At 41.5% G+C, this 14905-nt stretch overlaps 1 protein-coding gene across 7 annotated transcripts; it reads left to right on the top strand.

Moving 5' to 3' along the window:
- The first annotated feature begins 9 nt into the window (after positions 1–9).
- ZFAND1 (zinc finger AN1-type containing 1) lies at positions 10–9579 on the top strand. Of its 7 annotated transcripts, none has more exons than XM_055798515.1 (9): positions 50–125; positions 390–631; positions 1308–1350; positions 3292–3331; positions 3679–3806; positions 3892–3983; positions 4796–4920; positions 8787–8942; positions 9093–9579. In XM_055798515.1, the coding sequence occupies exons 5-9, from the start codon at positions 3700–3702 to the stop codon at positions 9261–9263; spliced, it is 651 nt and encodes a 216-aa protein (XP_055654490.1). In that variant the 5' UTR covers positions 50–125; positions 390–631; positions 1308–1350; positions 3292–3331; positions 3679–3699; the 3' UTR covers positions 9264–9579. The 7 variants fall into 7 exon arrangements, with proteins under 7 accessions (XP_055654488.1, XP_055654495.1, XP_055654490.1 ...); XM_055798516.1 differs by having other exon boundaries at positions 55–125; positions 528–631; XM_055798513.1 differs by lacking the exon at positions 390–631 and having other exon boundaries at positions 10–125.
- Positions 9580–14905: the final 5326 nt, after the last annotated feature.

Below are 14905 nucleotides of genomic sequence, written 5' to 3' on the forward strand. Positions count from 1 at the left end.
CCTGGGTTTCCCCGCCCCCCCAGTTTCCCCGCCCCCCCGCGCCCTCCGCGCTTTTGGCGAGGCCGGGGAAATGGCGGAGCTGGAGCTGGGGCAGCACTGCGGGGTGGCGGAGTGCCGCCAGCTTGGTAAGGCAGGGCGCGGCTGGCCCCCGGCACGGTGGCGGAGACAGGTCCCGGCCTGCCGCGGGGCGCCGCTGGCGGAGGCGGGTATGGGGGGCCGGGGGCGGGCTCCGGGGCGGGCGGCGGCGGCGGAACCGGGAGGGGCCGGACCGGTAGCGGCGGCGGGGGGCCCGCGGGGCGGCCTCCGTGCTGCCGCAGCCCTGCGCTATCCATTGCCACGGCCTGTCGCCTCAGTGGTGTGGCCGGGTGGTTAATCCCCTGCTTTGCCAGCTGTTGTTACCCGGCTTTCCCTTCCTTCGCCCTTGCTTGCTCTCGCTGATCTGAGGAAACTATGTTAATGAAAATGAGAGAGGCAGCAAAATCGCTTGTACTGAAGGCTTTCTGATGGGACCACTTGGTCTGACATAGACGAAGTGACCGAGATCTCTGTGAGCTGACCTTGGTAGTCCAGTTGCATGGTGGTCCATTAAGACCAAACCTGAAGGATGGAGAAACGGAGTAATGGCCTGGAGGTGGGTGTTTGCTGCTGTTGGTGATGTGGTTGAGTTCAGCCGACAGTGAAGTGATTTTTTCTGTAAGAATTGATGCAGTAGGTGGGGGATGTATGCAGAGACTTAATAAGTGTGTGCAATTTAAATTGCGCAAGGACAGTATGTATGATACGAAGGACAGAGAGGAAGGAGTGGCGTGATCAGGACTTGTAAATGGAGGAGATGCTGGCCTTCTGGAAGGTATAACGTCTCCTCCAGCTGGCAACCCATATAATGAAAATGTAAATTGCCCACTGCTTCAGCAGTCAGTAAATAATATTCTGAGTGGTCTCACAATAAATTCAATTTTTTAACATAACTTTTAAGTTTGATGACTAGCCAAATGTTCTGGTTTCCCAATCTGATACTGAAAAAAATGTCATTTAAAGCATACTTCCAACTTCTGGAATGTATATAAAAACAATTTACGTACTTACGTGCTTTTCAGTAATACCAACTAGGGGAGTTAACAGTGTAACTGTGTTACAAAAGCCACTTTTAGGTACTGTGTAGATGGAGGGGTAGAGATTTTTTACTGTGTAAAGGCACCTGCCCCATGATGTATGTAAGCAAAAGCTAATCATGTAAAATTAAGCTAGAAAGTATTAGCAAAACAATATGCATGTCGCCTATCTGAAAACAAACCTTTTTGTTTCAGATTTTCTCCCCTTTGTATGTGATGGCTGTTCAGGTGTCTTTTGGTAAGTTCATAGAATCCTAGAGTATCTCAAGTTGGAAGGGACCCATAATGACCAAGTCCAACTCCCTGCTCCTTGCAGAACTACCTAAAACTAAACCATATGACTAAGAGCATCGTCCAGATGCTCTTTGAACATTGACGGGCTTGGTGCTGTGACCACATCCCTGGGGAGCCTGTTCTACAAACCAAACACCCTCTTGGTGAAAAACCATTTCCTAATGTCCAGTCAGAACTTCCCTTGACGCAGCTTCATTCCATTTCCTCGGGTCTATTGCTGCTTTCCAGACAGATCAGCACCTCCCCCTTTTCTGCCCCCTTTGAGGAAGTTGTAGGCTGTGATGAGGTCGCCCCTCAGCATTCAATTTTCCAAGCTGAACAAACCAGATTACCTCAGCTGCTCCTCACAAGTCTTGCCCTGGAGGCCTTTCACCATCTTTGTCGCCCTCCTCTGGAGACATTCTAATAGTTTGATCTCCTTCATACATTGAGGTGCCTAAAACTGCACTCAGTACCTGAGGTGGGACCACACCTGTGTGGTGTTGTGTGGGACAGTCACCTCCCTCAACCAGCTAGCTTTGCTGTGCTTGATACACCCCAGGACACAGTTGGCCGTTTTGGCTGCCAGGGCACACTGTTGACTCGTATTGAACTTACCATCAACCAAAATCCCCAGATCTCTTTTCTGCAGGGCTGTTTTCCAGCCTCTTGTCCCTCACTTTATATGTATAACCAGGATTATGCCATCACTGGTGGAGAATCCTGCACTTGATTTTGTTGTATTTCGTATGGTTAGTGACTTCCCAGCTCTCTAGTCTAGCCAGACCGCTCTGTAAGGCCTCTCTACCCTCAAGGGAGTCCACAGCTCCTCCTAGTCTAGTGTCATTGGTAAACTTTATGTACATTCAATTCCTGCATCCAGATCATTTATAAAAACATTAAAGAGCACTGGCCCTAAAACTGAGCCCTGAGGAACCTCACAGGTGACTGGCCGCCAGCGTGATGTAACCCCATTTATTGTAATTCTGAGCCTGACCCACCAGCCAGTGGCTCACCCATCATATTACAGACTTGTCTTGCTGTGTGCTAGACATTTTGTCAGAAGGCTACTGTGAGAGTATCAAAAGCTTTACTAAAATCCAAAGCCGCCACATCTACTTGCTTTTCTAGGTCAACTAGATGGGTGACCTTGTTGTAAAAGGAAATTAAGTTGGTTTTCCTATAAGATCTCAGTGTGGCAGTTGTATAGACCTAAATGTTGTATAAAACATTCTGTGACTCAGTTCAGATACATGTACTTGACAATAACTGTTCATTGAATTTACCACTTTTTTTCCCCAAGTGGTTGTTGCGGAGGTTTGAAATCAGTGGGATTGTCTTTAGAATGCAGGTAGATTATTATGGAAGGGATCTTGCTTAGACTCTGTCTTGTACTGATTGGGGTAGGGAGTGAGGGGGTGTTAGATTTTTTTCTGGTAGAAAAAAAAAAATGAATTCTTCTTCCAAGATTCAAATCAGGGCCTGCACTTTGATTTATACTTCAGATTAGCAGAGGGCAGCTGAGATAAACTCACAGGCTGAGGGCAGATTTCACTTTTAATATGTTAGAAATCTTCAAGGGATTTCTACTGTTGTGGAAAGTGATTCAAAATCCATTAAAACAGACAAACTCCAGTTGCTTTGAGCTAAATTCTTAAGCATGCTAATATTCTTATTCTCTTGAAATGGTTTGTTATTTTGGGGCATAAGTTTTACATGGCAAGAATATGATCGATCCATTCAAGACATGAAATGGTTAGAACAAATTTTGGACAAGATTATTTAATTGAAGTGTTCCCGTGATAAAACTTGTCAGATGACTTCAAACATGTAAATGTTTCCACATGCAGTTTTCTTCTCCTGAAATGTTGATAATGGTGTGATATTTTCTTCTTTTGCCATCAAGCCTTCAGCACAGGAGCCGGGATGCTCACGGGTGTTCTGAGGTAATCTAATAATATACGACTACCTTAAAATTAAGTGCAATTTAACTGTCTATTTTCAGATTAGATATATACATGCAGTATATAAGTATGAATTATTTATTTGAGAATGTGACAAGCCTAAAAAAATGAATCTACTCTTTTTCTGCCTGTCAGAAGTAAATTGATTTTGAGTAGGATGTTGGGGTTTTTTCCTAATTGAGCTAAACTTAACCAGGACAAAAGTAGGAGAGAATAGCTGGACTAGTTTTGCCTATAGAACTTAAGAGTTCATGCAGTTCTTTTGAAAAGATGGGGTGGTGACTTGTATGTCTGTTTATTTACAGAAAATATTTTGTACTAATGCCTAGGTGAATATAAGAAACAATTCTATGAAACCAGACCAGCACAGATCTTACCCATGCTCATACAAGGACTGCAATGGAAAGGAGCTTTTGCCAGTTTTATGTCCCTACTGTGAAAAACAATTTTGTCTAAGGTGAGTGGAACAGTGTATCTAAACAACAATACTCACTCATTAGGGAATGGAAAAGGTAGTAAAACTTTTATGCTGTTGTTTACAGACACCGGCATCAATCAGACCATGAATGTGAGAGACTGGACACACCAAAACCTCGAATGGCTGCCACCCAGCAGCTAGTTAAAAATATTATAGGCAAGTACAGTGGGATATATATGCTATAGTTTTCTTCAGAAGGCTGGTTGAGCTTGTGACCTCTTCTGAGGGTTCAGGATTGACCAAATAAGAAGGATGGGGATTCCTTGTTTAAATAGCCTTAAACTCACATGTCAGCATGTAATGCCATGCATCTAGACTGAGACAGGACAACAGCAGCATGTGTCTGTAAAGAGGATCTTTAAAGATTAACTAGGGCTCAGGTTTCTTTCAGAATTATAGTCTTGTTCTCATTCTACAAGTACTATAATGTAATGAATTGTACCTAACCATTATTATGTGCATATTAATTCATGAGAAAATAATGCAATTGTATTGTATTGGGTGTGCATGCCAGCCTGCTGGGATTATACTTACACAACCAAGATGGCAAAAACCAATGTAATATTTTGCAGCTTTCAAACAAGCTCTAGGACAGCAAAGAGAATAAACAGCACCGCCTAACTGGACAGTGGAGTAATGTGTGGAAAGGAGGACCTGAAACTGTTGCCATATGAATCCTGTGATTGCCACAGGTGTAGAAACTTCAGAATTTGTATCTATTTGGCTTTTGCAACCCATGTTTACCTCGTGATAGTGTTCATCTGCTTTTCAGTGTAAACGAGTTCTGCTAGAACTGTGACAATTCCAGATATTCTTGACTAGGAGTACCTGATACCGTGGCCTCAGAAGGACATGAAAGGGATGGGAACCTTGAAGATATTTATAATGAGGAGCAATAAGCTAATTCCAAGATATGTACAGGGGACGGTCTGAATCATCACGCTAACAAGAATAATAATTGTTCTCAGATTCTAAAAAAAGTGAGGAATCAAAACGCAAAAAATGTAAAGGAGCAAAGAACAGTGAAACAGCAGCAAAAGTGGCATTAATGAAACTGAAAATGCATGCATGTGGGGACAAGTCCTTGCCTCAGGTCAGTGATGCTTGTTTTCAATAATTGAATTCACAATTCAAGGAAATGGGAAGTTTTCTGAATTTCTTCAGCTAGTTCCCTCAGTTTGGTTTTGGATTTAATTCTTGGAGCCCACAATCATTTATATGTATATTTCAGCCTGCTTCCCAAAAGCAATCTCACTAATCTTATGTCTGTTATAAGGTGTCTGTATGGAATTTGGAGCAGTCAGGTTAAATCCCTTTATTTTATAGAAGAAGTGCCTGCCACATGGTTGTCACCCAGCACTGCAGGAACAGACAAGTTCTTTTGGGGATCCCTGGCAGAATGATAATGGCACTAAGTTGTAGTTATAATTAAAGCTTTATTAACAGAATTTGATGATAGGCATAGCATAGAAATTTATGATCAGAGTAGCACCCCATTTTTATAATCAGAATTGGTGTAGCACAATTTTATAAGTAGCATAGCACAAAATTTTATAGCATAACTTAGCTTGTGGTTCCTAATCACCTGGAGCCTCTGTAGTTTGGGTCCAGTCAATACTCGGCTTGCAGTAGCAGTATCACAGTCATCAACTAGACTTAAAACATGTAAAAGAGTATGAGTCACTCACTCGGTCCTCGGAGGAAACAGATGACAGTGAAGGTGTCCCTGGCCACCAGGTGATCACAGGTTTTGCAGGCCAGCAGCAGTTCTGGTCCAAGATCCACTTAGGGCTTGTAATTGCTCGATTTTATGGACAGTGTGCTGTGTGCTGCTATGCTCCCCTGTTCTGTGATGCAGTCATCACTATCAGGTTGGCCAGGTGCCTGGGACCTTCAAGGCTAATAAGGAGGGGAGTGGTCAGCCTGGCACCCAGGGACCTTGAGGCTGATACGGAGGGGGAGAAGAAGTCTGTCTGGTGTGCAGGACCTTCGGGGCCGTCAGGAGAGGGCGGGAGGGAACTGATACATGACCAGCTTGGTCACAGAGAATGTCTGTTTGCCATATAAAATGGTGTTAGTTATGCTAACCTTATCACCAAGGGGCCAGGAGCAGGGGGTACCGGTCACACATGACAAACCCATCTCAAAATGATGCTTTTCATGCTGGGTACCAAGAGGCTGCTGACAGACAGGACAAAGCTTGCACAAATCTGTACCAGTTAGATTGAACCTGTCTCATATGAAACTGAGCTTTGTGTTTGGTGAAGCTCCATTATTCTGCTGCTCAGATTTAGTAGCCATTTACTACATTTCTGGATGAGGTATGAAGGGTATGAGGTCAGTTGTTCCTGCCTTTGGGTTGGAAAAGGGTTTTAACAGTTGCTTTATGTTTCTTTCAGCCTTTAATTTCTTTGATTCATGAAGTACTTCACTGATTCCTTGTTGTTTTTCACTACCATGACCAGTCAGACCTGATGTTCAAGTCTTTTCCACATATCAGGATTACACTGGGTTTAGAAACACCTTGATTCTTTCCTCTAGGGTTTCACTTTGGATCTGTATTTATGCATCCTCTTAAAAGACCTGTATTTCAATTACTTTTCACTACATTGTTATGTTGGAACACACCAAGTTTAGGCCTTCCATATTGATTTTATAATACTGAAAACATTCTATGTGATACTCTTATTGTTAGGTCTTACCTTTGTAAAGTATATTTAATTACTGTTTTTAAAACAACTACAGCTGTTCCATTACTGAGTCCTCATTAATTTCTGTTTTTATACTTTGTCAAGCTTAAAGATTAGATAATTCTGCTTAGGCAGAAGTCATAATACAAAGACCTGCTTGTAGCATTTTTCACAGATAGTACCACTTAAATAAATATGTTCTGGAGGGAAAGTGATTAATTTCAAACATTGTGGAACATAATTTAAAAGATCCACCCTCAATATATGTAAGAAATTTTTTTAAAAGTTGCTTCCTAATTCCAAAGCCAGTAAACTCTAAAAGATGTAGCACAAATTACCGTATGCTAATTTCTCTGACTATTCATTTTCTCATTTGGATATTAATTGTTTAATCATCTAGAATAGTGACAATTCTAACACTAGTAAATTAAGCCTGTTAACCTTCAGCACCTCTATTTAAATTGCTTCCTAGACTCCTCCTAGCCTCCTTCTGCCCAGCTTGTTCCAGTTTGATGACAGATTTTTTTGAATGTGAAGTTTCTGGAATGCCTCTTGGGCACATTAGTTCTCTCATCACTATATAGAGAAGATTAACACATTTTTCTTGGAGGTGCAGAGCAGAAGGACAGGGGGCAATGAGCACAAGCTGCAACATGTGAAATTCCATTTAGATAATAGGAAGAAAAATCACAATGAGGGTGGTCAGACATTCAAACAAGCTTCTCTGAAAATTTTTGGAATCTACATCTTTGGGATGTTCAAAACTTGATTGAATCTGACCTGGAGCAACATGATCTACCTTTATAGTTAGGTCCAGCTTTACATTTCCCTCTGCTTTGAGCATGGTTATGGACCATGTGACACCAGCAGTACTTTCTGAGCTTTCTTATTCTATGATCAGGAAAATCAGACTATCTTAGAAATATCTTTTCTCTGACCTCTTTGTTCAGATTCTTTTGGTGTCAGACTTGATATGGGTTACCCGACTTGATATGGGTTACCCCTCTTGAGACTGACCAGCTCAAAACTGGAGGGCCATGCTGCAAAACAGCGTTACTTATTGTGTCCGTGACTTACTGGTATTTTCCTAGATATGGCACAGAAATTGCTGGAGGCATATCCCATAGTTAGGGATGCAAAGTAAAATGAGCTGTTTTGTGAATTAAGTTCTAGTGAACTGTGGGAGACTGTCTCATCATCCTTGGAACTGGAGGAGCAACCGTAGGAAGGTGCCAGGGCACTGATGGCAGCTGAGTGATGTTAGCGTGTGTCCATAATAGCATGGCCATTGTGTTAGCTGTTTTACAAGTTGTGGTCATTTACATTTAAGCAAGATTCAGGTCCTGTTTCCCTTGCCCCTTTGTAATATTCCTGGGTGTTAAAGATTTTCTGGTGTGTGGAGAGCACTCTCAAGTTTTGAGGAAAATGCACAGGATGAAATTCAGACTCAGTTTTATGAATGTAGCTGGGGGAAGGTAGTTCCATATTTTTCTAGGGAAGGCATAAGTAAGTCCTTTAAAAAGAAGACTTCTGTCTTGTTTGATAGGATAGTATCTGGTTTAGACTCAGCAAGGGCAGCCTTAACTGATGAATAAACCAGTCCTGCTTGCTGCATGTCTTCTCTTGAATGTCAAGAAGAAATAAACCTGAAGAAGGGATTGTCCCAATCCTGTTCCAAATCTCTGGCTCACAGGTTACTCCTGACATTTCTTAACAAATGTTTCAGTCTAGTACATATTGAAAGAGTGTTCAGTACATAAAAGGATGAAAAACAGGATAAAGGATTAGCTGGCCAGGACCAGAGTGTTGGTTTGTGAAGCAGGCATTTCTAGTACGATTAATTGTTCTAACTGCCTTTGTATTCCAATACGAGACATTATGCTGCTGCCAAAAGCCACCACTGCTTATTTAAACTCACCTTTTTCTCCCCAGAGCAGTTGTCATTGTCTAGTAAACCCAAGACAGACACCTCTTCATGTCTGTTTATATATAAATAGTCTAGTTGTAGGACTCCGGTGAGAGATGTTCTCTGCTCCTTTCTGAACTTACTGTGCTTCATATATGTGCCTGTAGCTGGAGGAGATTGGACTTGATGATCTCAGTCATTTATATTCTGCAGTAAAGTCAGGCCTTGGTCCTGATGGAATACAACAAGTTTCAGTTGGTAATTCTGGGGCTGAAGTGTAAGTTTTTAACTGAGAAACTATTAGATATGTATGACTGGAATTATGTGTTTCTTCTGTGAATAATTTTTTATTTGTTTTTCTAGACAGAGAGAATTTACTTTCAAGTATTTTTACCAAAGGGGAACAAAGAGAAAAGCAAGCCTATGTTCTTTTGCAGTAAGTGGAGTATTGGCAAAGTAGTAGATTTTGCAGCTTCCTTAGCAAGCCTTAAAAATGACAACAACAAATCAACATCCCAGGTAAATCAGTAATAATAACAAATGTTTTCCAGGTTGTTGGGTTTTGATTTGGGTTGGGGTTTTTTTACCCTTTTTTTCCTTCTCCACCCCACTTCTTGCATCTCAGATAGGGATATCTTAATGTTAATTTCTGTGCTGTTTGTCTTGCAGAAACTGAGATTATGCCATACTGCCTCTGGAGAAGCCTTGCCATTTGAACACACATTGGAAACATGGCTATCTGATAAAGACTGTCCATTATACAATGGTGGAAATATAATTCTGGAGTATCTTGATAATGATGTTCTATTTATAGAAGATACAGAGTCGTACTTTAGTTAGTAAATTATGACAAAAAAAAATTTTTTTACAAGTGTGGTATTCAAACCAAGTCCAGTTTTATTTTACAATTACTGGTGTGCCAGAATCTGTCCTCAGTTGTAGAGACACAGTTCCCATCAATTTCTCTGTTGCTTGACTGACAGAACTATGTCCAGAAAGGAAAACTAGTTATTATAACAATTAATGTTACAGATATTCACTTTCTAGAATAAATTCTTGCGTTATTTAGCTATATAATGTCAGTAATGTTTTCTTAAACTTTTTTTTTGTGTAAATGATGGGAAAAGTATGTATTAATAAATAATGAAAATGTAAACTTGCAGTGTATCAGTTCTCTGAAGGAAGGAAACACATTACACTGTTCTAGCATCTTTTCTACATCTACAAGAACAGAGTTCGCTGAGTTTGGAATCCAGCACTGTCCATGCCCCAGGTCCACATTTTCTTCTCTCCACGTAATAGTTTCTACTGCTCCATGATTCTGTGCAGTGTGAATGAACTACTGAGGCAAACCTCTTCATGGGAAACTAAACAGACCAGCAAGATTCTCAGATGCAGTTGGCTGCAGCATGTAAGGTGTGATCCATTGCTACTGAAATGACCTAGTCACTCATAGCAATTAGGGCGCAGCATTCAGATGGGGGAGAAATCTGTCTCCCACAGCCCGACTCACAGATCAGAGTGACTCACCTTTCAACAAATTTGAAAAGAGAAGAGCTACCTTTCTTTTTTCAGATGTGGGGCCCTTTCTTTTAGGCAACTATCTTCATGTGCTGTTCTCACATACACAAGGATGTGCCAGCTTGTATGCACGTTGTGGATGTTCTCAGTAATTCCTGGAGATGTAACTGGGCCACAGGGAGACTGAATGTCTACATTGTTCAAAAATGTTCACATGATGCGTTATAGGGATGTTGTCCTGCCATTACAGGACATACATAGAAGTGGGGAGCAACATTATGGGGACAGTAGGGGACATAAGGCTAAGGAATATTTTTATTCCTGTGGGAAACGGAGCTTTGGTCTGGAGAGCTGACATGAGGCAGAGAGGTGTACTCAGACCTGCAAGTGGAGATGGACACCTGCAGCCATCTGAGAATTCACAAATATGGATTTGGTGTGTTGGCTCATTCTGTTACCATGTTCACCAACAGAAAAACTCCAGGTTTTTCTGTAGTACGTGATTGCCTTAAGGGAACCATTGTCCACTGGCTGTAATGCTGGATTCTGGTTCATTGGTACCAGTTTGAAAACAGCCAGCCATGAATGACATAGCCATTCTAGGCACAGCTGTAATAAAAACCCATAAAGCACGGTGTAAGAGGAGTCTGCCTAGCATCTTTTTCAAAGGTAGTCTCCATTCACAGAACAGTAATGTGGTCTTGTTCAAGTGGCTGTAAGTTACCATGGTATTTGGTACTACCAAGTAGTATACCTTTATAACAGCAGTATCTGTAGGATTATTATCCATTGACTGGACTTGCATAAAAACTAAAAACATCTCAGTAAGCAAGTCACTGTTAATTGTTCTTATTTTGCTGTACAGTACTCCTTACTGTAGTTGTAACATGACTTGGGTATTGACAAATTATTTTACTGGATCTGGTATGGATGTCACAAAGAGGAAGGTGCTTCTGGTTTCCATGAAGGAAAGGGTCTTTAGTGGCTGGATATTATAGAAATCTTTGTTTCCTGGCAGCGGGAAGTACACAGGCATTTCTCCACTTTCCCCTGCCTCTCCCCACCTGTTTGTCATCTCACTTTCCACTGCAAGAGGAACAGTTCCCTTTCCCCTTGTTATTTCTTTTCCTCCCTTTCCTCTACAATTTTTAATTCATTTTCTTTGTATCTTAGGCAGCTGTGGTAAGGAATATACAATGAGAGGCCAACCATCATTGTGGGACAAGTGAGTCAGGGAAGAGCCCTGAGCTGAACCTGCTCCCCATGTTGCTGAAGCAAATGGAAGATGCTGCAGAGCAGGGTGGTGGTTTTTTTCAGCAGAAAATCCTCATTCTCTACTTACTCACTTGCTTTTGCCCCTTATTTTTCTGCCCTAGCAGTTGCAGGCAAAATAATTAAAATAACATTCTTTTGTGGATAGAGAGAAGATAGACTTTGGATGGAGAAAGTAAAATCTTTGGGGGGATCTCAAAGGTTTTACCAGGAACGTTGCTTTCATCAACCGCCAGTAATTGCTAAGGGCTTGCTGCCTGTAAATGACAGCGCAAAACCCACAAGTCACAGTTGATAAGACTCCAAAAAGTTTTCACATTCACTTTCATCTTATTCCAGGAATGTGCGATTGTACACAGAAGCTCATTCCACTTGGTTTTCAGAAACTGAGAAGCAAAGCCAAATTAAGCTAGTCTGGCAGATAAATAATTGAGAGGTGAGAACTCTGTCCTAATCATCAACTCTAGGAACAAAAGCAGAAACTTTCCCAGAGCATCAGTACCTTGCCTAGGCTAGAATGGCTCACATTTTAGCTGTTTACACTCTATAGTGTATACAATTTTTTGTTTTTCTAAAGCTTATTATCTTAGCATATTTAAATAAGGAAAGTTAAACAACTGGATTTGAAAAGAAAAAAAACAAACACAGAAAAAACACTTTGGAGGAGCCATCTGACATTTGAAACCATTGTTAATTTCACAGGCTTGTGTTTAGAAGTTGCTGAACTGTTCCACTTCAGTTAGTAAACAAAATGTTAAACTCACTTCTAGTAGAAGAAAATGCATGCGAAGTTACTCAAGTGAGAAGAATAATTTGTCAAAATAACTACTTCATGATTTCATAGTAAATAGTACTTTCAGCTGAACTATTAAAATAGGTGAATGTCAAACTTTTTGATTGTTATATCTGTACAGTAATTTCAGAGAATGCACAAGGTTAAGGCTTTGTGAACATTTTACCTCTGACAATGCTCTTGGTAGCAGCTCCTGGCCTTGTCCCAATTCAAATACTGCTACAAAATTCCCTGGCATGTATTTGTGATATATGTAACACAGTTTGGAAAGGGTTATATTAACTTCAAGAGCTCAATTTTGCTTGGATGTGTGACCTGTTAGATCAGCTGGGTGATGCTGTAGCAAACAAGAAATAATAAATCACACTAAGAAAACAGGCAGTAATCTCTCATGCTTTCATATTCATCAGTTTCCTTTTGTGTGTCTGTTTAGAAAAGTATGTGCCCTGGAGCATCATCAGTCTGGTTTGAAGACTTTATCAATAGATCACACTTGTTCATCGTGCTTATCTGGTGTCACATAAAAATACACCTCCTTGCCACCCAGTTCTCCTCTTAGTAGCCTCTTAAATGAAATACAAAATTTCCTTTCAGCTGGAATGGAAATTGTGGTTTGGATCAGAGCAATTCTTACACTTAGGAGGAGAGAATTTCAGCCATTTCTGTTTGTTTTACTTCTGCTGATTTTAGAATCAACACAGAATTTGAAATCCCCGTATAAAGCCTGTAAAGCACTTGCTGTAATTTTAAGTATATTATTAATAATGTCAAAGAAGCCATATTCTGAGGCATGTTTGGCAGTTTGCCTCAACAAAAACTGAATCAGAGCCAAAGTGCCTCTTTTCAATTGGCTGTATGCTCTTAGTATAGCCTTGTAGAGAATGACTTGCAAAATAATTAATAAAAATAACCTTTATCATCTCCGCAGTTCTTTAATGACTGAATATTTAAAAAACCAGGCATATATGTCTATTTCTGTTCACAAAATGGGAAGGAGGAAACATGAAAAGGCACAGTTCCTTTGCCTCAAACAACAGCACTGCTGGGAGTGGAAACTGTACCTTCACTGGTGCGGTAAGGACTGAATTAGCCCCATTTGGCCTTGGAACAAGTGCCTCGTTGTGGGTTGGACTGGCGTTGGGGAAACAGGGTGAGGCTGCTTATTCTGGTGATATAGATATTTTATGATCATTTTAAGTCATAAAGCGAACAACCCTTGTCCTGTTTACAATAGATCATCATTTTACATACAGCAGTAAATTAAATCAGCTGCGATGTGTGAACAGAAGACAGCACCTCGTTTTGCCTTTACTTGGTGAGAGACAACAGGGTCAAAAGACCAGAGAAAAACAGCGAAACTAGTATCAGTCAGGCTAGGAAAGGTAAGGTTTTTTTTCCCCTCTGTGACATGCAGAATTAAACTCCATAACTCAGGATAAGTTACAAAGCAGGTATGTTCATTGCGGTGCCGAGTGCAAGGGGGATCGCTCCTCCTAAATTGCACACTTAGTTGTACTCACAATTACATTATTTATACAGTGAAGTTGGTTAATTCTGCCCAAAGTCTGCACCTACTAGCTAATTATTGGTTAGTTGCTTTCTCGCTTCAATTTAAAGGTACAGTTCATTTTAAATTTACTGGGCATGCTCCCCGAGCAGAGCGGGGGATTCACTCTCTTGGGGGGGGGGCGGCGGCGCGTTTGAGTAGGAGGTCGAGATCTCCCCCTACCACAATTATTTTATCCTAGTGTCCTTGAGTCTTATCACTTCAGTAGTTTTTCTTTTAGCGATTAGCACGTCCTTGTCAGAAGGCTGATTTACATTCTTGTGGGGCTCATCGACATCAGTACCAACTGTCCCTTTGAAGTGCTGAGCAGGCTGAGCTCCAGAGCTTCTCTCGCGGACAGCGAGGCTCCTGCCTGCCTGTTGATGGTTCCTGTTACCTATGCAGCTGCTGCCTGCCGAGTTTTAGGGGTTTTTCGCTGTATTTTCTCGCATCATCCGTATAATTACAGTGATCTTGAAAATGCATCATTTGAACTTCAAATTGTTTCCAAAAATCTTTTCTGAAAGCCAGAGAGTTTTCTGGAAAATGGTTACTGATTTGGTGTTACTGCAACGAGCAGAGCCGGCAGCAGGGGTGGGGCAGCGCGGGGGCAAGGGCAGCGCTCACAGGGCTTGAGGAGGGGACCGACAGCCACGCATCGGTCAGACACTGGCTCGGTTTACTGTTTTTAAGCACTGTAACCTGAACTGATTAAACGCTCTTTTACTTCGAGGGGCCTGTTACATTCTTTTTCACGGGCCTTCGTGCTTTTTTTCCCACACGCTAAACAACGCAGTTCCGCTCCCAACAGCGGCGCCCTCGGCTGCTAAAAGCCGAGGCAGACGTCAATCGCGTGCTCCATGGGGGAGCAGTTTCATCCTGCCACGTCCAACTGATTTGAAGAATCAGTCACCAGTATTCGAGTGAGCGGAGATTATCTTTTATTCGGCAGCGCTGGGTGCATGGGGGATCGCTCCACCAAAGTCACGCACAGCCGAAGTGACGAACCATCTCATATTTATACAATAAACCAAATGAATATTCAATTAACGCCTATACATATTCGTTACCTAAACCGTGCCTACTCTCGTTTCGTATGTTAATTAGCTTATCGGTCCTTTGCCTGGAATGTGGTGGTCTTGCAAGTTTGCAGCTAATTCATGTCCTTGTCGGCCATCCAGTTTTCTCTAGCAAGGAGATTTAGTGCTCCCTCTAGATAACACTGGAATGTTTCTCATCCTTTTTATAAATAGCCCCTTTTGTTAGAGGAAGAACAGACTCTTTCATAAGTTATTTTCTTAAAACTATATGGTTACGTGACCAATCACCACACCTACACTCCTTGAGCAG

The sequence above is a fragment of the Falco peregrinus genome, chromosome 3 (genome assembly GCF_023634155.1).
Source record: "Falco peregrinus isolate bFalPer1 chromosome 3, bFalPer1.pri, whole genome shotgun sequence".
Classification (NCBI taxonomy): Eukaryota; Metazoa; Chordata; class Aves; order Falconiformes; family Falconidae; genus Falco; species Falco peregrinus.

Coding starts and splice junctions, on each gene's coding strand:
- ZFAND1 (XM_055798513.1), top strand. CDS start 71: ATGGCGGAGCTGGAGCTGGGGCAGCACTGCGGGGTGGCGGAGTGCCGC. Junction 3,807..3,891: donor GAAAAACAATTTTGTCTAAG/GTGAGTGGAACA, acceptor TGTTGTTTACAG/ACACCGGCATCAATCAGACC. Junction 8,943..9,092: donor ACAACAAATCAACATCCCAG/GTAAATCAGTAA, acceptor TTTGTCTTGCAG/AAACTGAGATTATGCCATAC.